The 6000-nt window shown below is 33.2% G+C and overlaps 1 protein-coding gene across 2 annotated transcripts; it reads right to left on the reverse strand.

The window, feature by feature from the left end:
• Positions 1-113: 113 nt before the first annotated feature.
• LOC130954343 (probable polyol transporter 4) lies at positions 114-3146 on the reverse strand. Of its 2 annotated transcripts, none has more exons than XM_057881084.1 (2): positions 2319-2402; positions 114-1829 (listed from the first exon to the last, which is right to left on the reverse strand). In XM_057881084.1, the coding sequence occupies exons 1-2, from the start codon at positions 2323-2325 to the stop codon at positions 463-465; spliced, it is 1374 nt and encodes a 457-aa protein (XP_057737067.1). In that variant the 5' UTR covers positions 2326-2402; the 3' UTR covers positions 114-462. The 2 variants fall into 2 exon arrangements, with proteins under 2 accessions (XP_057737067.1, XP_057737066.1); XM_057881083.1 differs by having other exon boundaries at positions 116-1829; positions 2323-3146.
• Between the last annotated feature and the right edge of the window lie 2854 nt (positions 3147-6000).

The following is a 6000-nucleotide window of genomic DNA, read 5'->3' on the forward strand; positions in this document are numbered from 1 at the left end:
ATTATTATTTTTTATTTTACATACTACAGTCAATTTAATTTGCAATTATAGAACAACTAGAAGTACTGCCATTCTTTATTAACATAATATCCCTTTTAAGAAAGCTAATATTATACAAGGTAAATAGCAACAAATGCAAGCACGTGTTGGAAAGAGACAATACAAATTCCTACTATGGCTGAGATAAAATGATGCAATCTGAACTCCTTTTTCAATAGACTGTAAAAAATAGAAATAAAAAAAATCAAGGTACATAAATATATTTTATATCAACAAATGCTTTAGCATATCATATATACTGGTGCTAGGTGGTTCTAAGAACATTGGAATGAAGTTTCTCATTGTTAGTAAATTTCTGCTATAACTAAATAATTTTTCCAGCCACCAAACTAGTATGATATTGAAAATATCTTAGGAATTTAGTTTAGTATGAAGATTCAAGATTGTGGCATGCCACCAAACTCATGACTTCTGCATCAGGCGCTCTACATCTCCCATTTCAACCTCATTTCCCCGTGATTCATCATCTTTATCATGGAAGAGAACCTCAATTTCCTCCAAAGTCTTCCCTTTTGTCTCTGGAACACAGTAATGAACAAAGGCGACGGCAGAACATGAGATGATGCCAAACACAAAGAAGGTTCCTGCAACTGTGATTGCACGACTGACCGAGAGGAAGGACATGGATATGATGCCACTACTTACCCTACTTCCGACGGCTCCAAGAGCTGATGCTTGAGCTCTAAGTCTCAAAGGGAATATCTCTGATGACAGAACCCAGCATATAGGGCCAAGTCCTACTGAGAAAGAAGCTACATTTCCACAAACTGATAGGATTGCCAATACAATCCCAACTTTTGCATGATCCAGAAAAGCTAGAGAGAGGCTCAGGCTAAATAAACAGACTGTCATCCCAATTGTGCTTGCATAAAGCAACGGCTTTCGCCCCACTTTGTCAATCAGAAATATAGCTATCAGGATGAAGAGTGTTTTGGTGAAGCCAACAGTGACTGTTGCTGCAAGAAGCTGAGTGGTCTCAGTGATACCAGCATTCTTGAAGATTATTGGGCTGTAATACACAGTTGTGTCTATGCCTGTAATCTGTTGGAAACATTGAATTCCACAACCAGTTATAAGCATTCTTCGAACCGGAGGTGAAGGACATAATATTTCTTTCCAAACAGCTTTAGCTTCATACTTCTCAGCATTAGCTAATCCAGCAGCTACCTGGATTTCTTTCAACTTTTCCTCAGCCTCCTTTTCGCTCTCGCTTATCTTCCTCAGCACCAGCCTCGCTGCTTCAACTCTATTCTGCATCACAAGCCATCTCGGAGATTCAGGAATGATAAACAAAGCAAGAGCAATAACCACCGAAGGAAGAAGTCCCACACCAAGCATTAGCCTCCAATTTATATGCGATGGAAGCTCCGAAAATTCATAATTTGATATGTAGCCAAGAAGGATTCCCAAATTTATGCATATCTCAGGGAAGGATGTAAGAGATCCCCTAGCAACGGCAGGAGATATTTCAGCAATATACACAGGCGCAATCATGACGCCGAAACCTATACCCACCCCGGCCAAGAGTCTTCCTATCATCAGTACTTTAAAAGAAGGCGCAAGAGCCATAATGGCTCCACCGGTTTGGAAGATGACAGCAGCCAAACCAATTGTCCATTTTCTACCAATGACATCAGATGTCTTTCCACCTGCTAAACTACCCAACAGCGATATTATGCTCAAAATTCCAACAAGAACTTCTTGTTGAACCTCAGTGATCTTCAGATCCTGTTGAATGAATATAATCGCTCCACTCATAACACCAACATCTACAAAACAATAAGCAAATATGAACTGCATTTGTCAGGGACTTGGATGTGGTCCCATCAAGTATCAATATCATAAAGAAAATTCATGTTGGTGATGCTCAAGTTTCAACAACTATTAAACAACATGGTTGCATTCTCTTACTATAAGTTCAATCATTAGTACCTAACTGTCTCTACTATAACTATCTCATTGAATTTACAAGCTAGCTTTGTATCCACATTTTGTCCATATAGCCTGTTCCCTAAACCTCAACAACAAAAGCTGTGCTACAAATTGCACAAACAGCACATTTTGCATTCACCATTGTGATTATTATAATCTACAGCACAAAGCCCCATAGTGGGGTTTTATTCTTTTCTTATTTTTTTGGACAGACACATATTCTTGCCACTCAATGATAAAAGAAAAGAAGCAGGGTCCCAAACTAAAAGAACCACAGAAAAATTAAATGTGATTAGATCAAAGATAAGATAATAAAATAGAATTACCAACCATAGCCGAGAAGCACTGAATTCAAAGAGGCAAAGACGGCACAAGCCATTATATATTTCTTGGAATCATGCTTGTTAGATGATGGCAAGTCTTCTTCTTCGGCCTCATCAAGATCAGAGTCCATCCTTGTGTACTTGGGCTTGGTCCCCAATGAAATCTCAGATAGAACATCTCCATTCCCATCCCCATTCTCTTGGACACCAACCAACCCCATTATTCCCCTTAATTATATATATATATACTCTTATGCAATGTCCAAAAACCAAACTCACAAAAAAACAAAAGATACAAATATATTACAAAAAATCCCGGTGTCTCTCTCCTCTGAGATGATGAAAAGTGAAAAGGGAAAAAAGACTTCACCGTTGACCCTGTTTGAAGCTCCTAGTTAACAATGTTCCTCCTCAGACCCAAATTTTGGGGGGGTATGGTCTTAGATCTGAATTGTGGAAGAAAAAGGATGGAACTTGCAAACACCTAGCTGAGTGTTTCGCTTCAAAAAGAGCAAAGTTTCGATTTTGGACAAAGGATTTACATGGAATTACCAGAATGTCAAGTGGGGTCAACTCTTTTCTTTTGGACTCTAAAGCAACGTATTTTGAGGGACAAGAATCTCAGGGTGTTTTGGGGGATTCGTCAGTTTGTGCTTGTTGATGAAGGATCTCCATTGGGGACTGTCGGACACGTCATCGTACGGGCATCATGGGTGAAAGTGAAACAACGTGCTGCTTAGTATGTGGTCGGTTCGCGCGTACTTTGCTTCCTCGTCAATGGTTGGAAAATAGAAACACTTCCCTTCTAACCGTCGGTGAGGGGTATCTGTGGTATTTTATTTTTTAAGTATTAATGTGATGTTCCTCTTATACCCCTTCCCTCCCAACTATATAATTTCTAATCTCATTTAACATATTACACTACTCATGGTCTTGTTTCCTAGTAACAACTTTATGGCAAGAAGGCAAGAATTAGGTTAGAAGTAAAATCTTCCCAAGTTTAGTTAAATAAAAGGATTTACTTAGAATTTAATTTAGATGCATGGTAAGTAATTTACATATACTAGCGGCTCAACAGGTGTTATCGTGTCTGTTTAGTCACTTTTTATTATTTTTTAAGAAATTAATTTTATTTTTTTATTAATATATTATTTATTTTTTAAATTTATCAGATAAATATTTTTTTATTATTTTAAATTTAACGTAGTATTATTTATATATGATAATTTAGTTGAAATTAAAATTATCATAAAAAACACTAAAATTGTTAAATTATAAACGCACATAATAAATATATGTATATATTATCGGAAATAGATATGGTTTATAAAATAACGACAAAAATGTTATCCTAATTTAAAAAGAATATATATAAACCAAAATGCATGTTACTTATTTCAAAAGGTTAATTATGTGTAAATATTATGGAAATTTATGTTTGTCTTTCATTTTCCTACAAATAGTCGAAACACAGAAGAAATGAATATGCTTTTTTTTTAAATATCAAACTATAAGATAATTAATAAAAAAAGAGATATAAAGATGGTGTACCTGAAAAAAAAAATCCTTCGTAATTCATCATATATTTCCTTATCAATAACTTCTTGCGTCTTGAAAAACTGTCAGATTTGTTTACCATAAAAATAACTATATAAACGCTTCAGGTATATTCAATTAAATTGATTTTTTATCATAGAGAAAAATTCAATTTAAACCTGTAGAATTGAGATATCTTGTTTTGTATTGAATTATTGAATAAATTACCATTTGTACCCATAAAAGATACAGATGTTGACAAATATACCCATATAAAAATAAAAAGACAATTATAACCACGAAAGATGGTTTCTGTGTGCCAAGAGTACCGGACGTTGGTTACACAATTGTCAATTGGTCTATTAGGGTATTCTTGGCACACGAAAACTTCCGTGGGTACAATTATTCTTATATGGATATATTTGTCCGTGTTTGTATCTTTCATGGATACAAATGGTAATTTATTTTTTTCTGAAAGGACAAAAAAATGATTATAATTTGTGAGTTATTATTGACAAAATGTAAATTAAATAATATTACATCTGATTTGTTAGGTATTTTTTTTAATTACAATTACCTACAATGATATTATTTTATACCAAAATGAGTTAGTTGTATTCTTCGAGTTCATGGCTGAAAAAAAAGTTAAACTTTTAACATAATTGGTATATAGGTCAAAATAGACGGTTTTATTTATTACATACTAAAAATTTATTGCATAACTGAGTCTTGTCTATTTTAACTATACATTCCCAACCAATAGAATAAATTTTGAGTGGATGAACGTCATTCAATTTCACTTGTGAGTAATAATATTAAAGCAAAAATATGTATCATCGATGCAATTGTCACTATCATTAATATTGTAATATTTACTTTATTATCGATTGGTCTCATTGATGCAATTGATTGCTCATCTTTTCATGTACTCCATAATGGTTGAAATCCTTCTTTCTGTAATTTATTAAACTAAATATGTATCACAATATGTTTCAATAGTATTTTATATATTACTTTAGATTAAGTAATGATACATCTCAAATAAGACATGCCTGTATTTTTTATTAGTTGCTAAAATTTAATTTTTATAATTTTTTTCTAAAGTCATGAGATTGATATCAACATCTAAAAAAGTTAAATTTTGAATTCTTTTCAAAATAAATATAAACATTGCATACCATAATTTCTTAAAAAATCAATATTGATATATTCAATATTGTATCATAAAATTTCTATAATTTATGTGAATCTTAGTTGGTGCGTATCTGTTGGGTAAAAGAGATGTTTGAGTTCATTTCTCTTATTTGTTGACGTATCTTGATGAGCTCTTGTGATATCAATTTATCTATTAAAAATTTTAGCTATTAGTTGTTGAAATTAGTGAACAAAACTATCTATTTCAATGTTGATATTATAATGATAAAATTACATAATACACGGATTATACTTGTAAAAAGACGGACGTATTTGCTAAGCACATAAATTATCTGAGGTGCAAGTAACAAAATTTTTTTGAACACCACATTCTTTGTGAATTGTCCACTTTTTTCAACTACTGTTCCTTCTTTGACTAAAATTTTGTGGTTGACTAAGAAACACTTCGAGAGAGTGCAACGTATAATTGACCATGGCTAAACACATGTTTAGAAAGATAAATCCTTACTTTAGGAATAGTTTACCCTTGTGGTTTGTTTATCCTTAAGGCAAAACTCAATTTTACCAGAAATTGCTTCCTAATAAGCACAAAGGGTAATCCTGAATTTTCAGTTGTTTTGTGTTTTATCAGAGGCAGAAAAGTTTTTTGTTCAAAGTGATGGCCTGTTAAGATTTCTACGTCTAACATGTTTGAAAAGGTCATCGACACAGTAACCTTATGCCATTGCATAAGCTTGCCTTAAGATCTATGTTTCTCAGTAACATCAAAGGAGCACCTTTTTTACCTTCAATATATGAGGTGGCAATCCATCCGTAAAGATTGAGTTAAGATATTCTTGTTGATACAGATTATTTGTATCTCCTTCTACTTCATCAAAAGATGCTAAAATTCGTTCATCTCCCGAAAATTAGTTGATGATTATATCATTTAGCTGTTGTATATCATGATTTTTTTGGGTGTCAATATCGCTCTCTCCACCATGTAAAATGCATC

This window comes from Arachis stenosperma, chromosome 10 (genome assembly GCF_014773155.1).
Source record: "Arachis stenosperma cultivar V10309 chromosome 10, arast.V10309.gnm1.PFL2, whole genome shotgun sequence".
In the NCBI taxonomy this organism is placed as follows: Eukaryota; Viridiplantae; Streptophyta; class Magnoliopsida; order Fabales; family Fabaceae; genus Arachis; species Arachis stenosperma.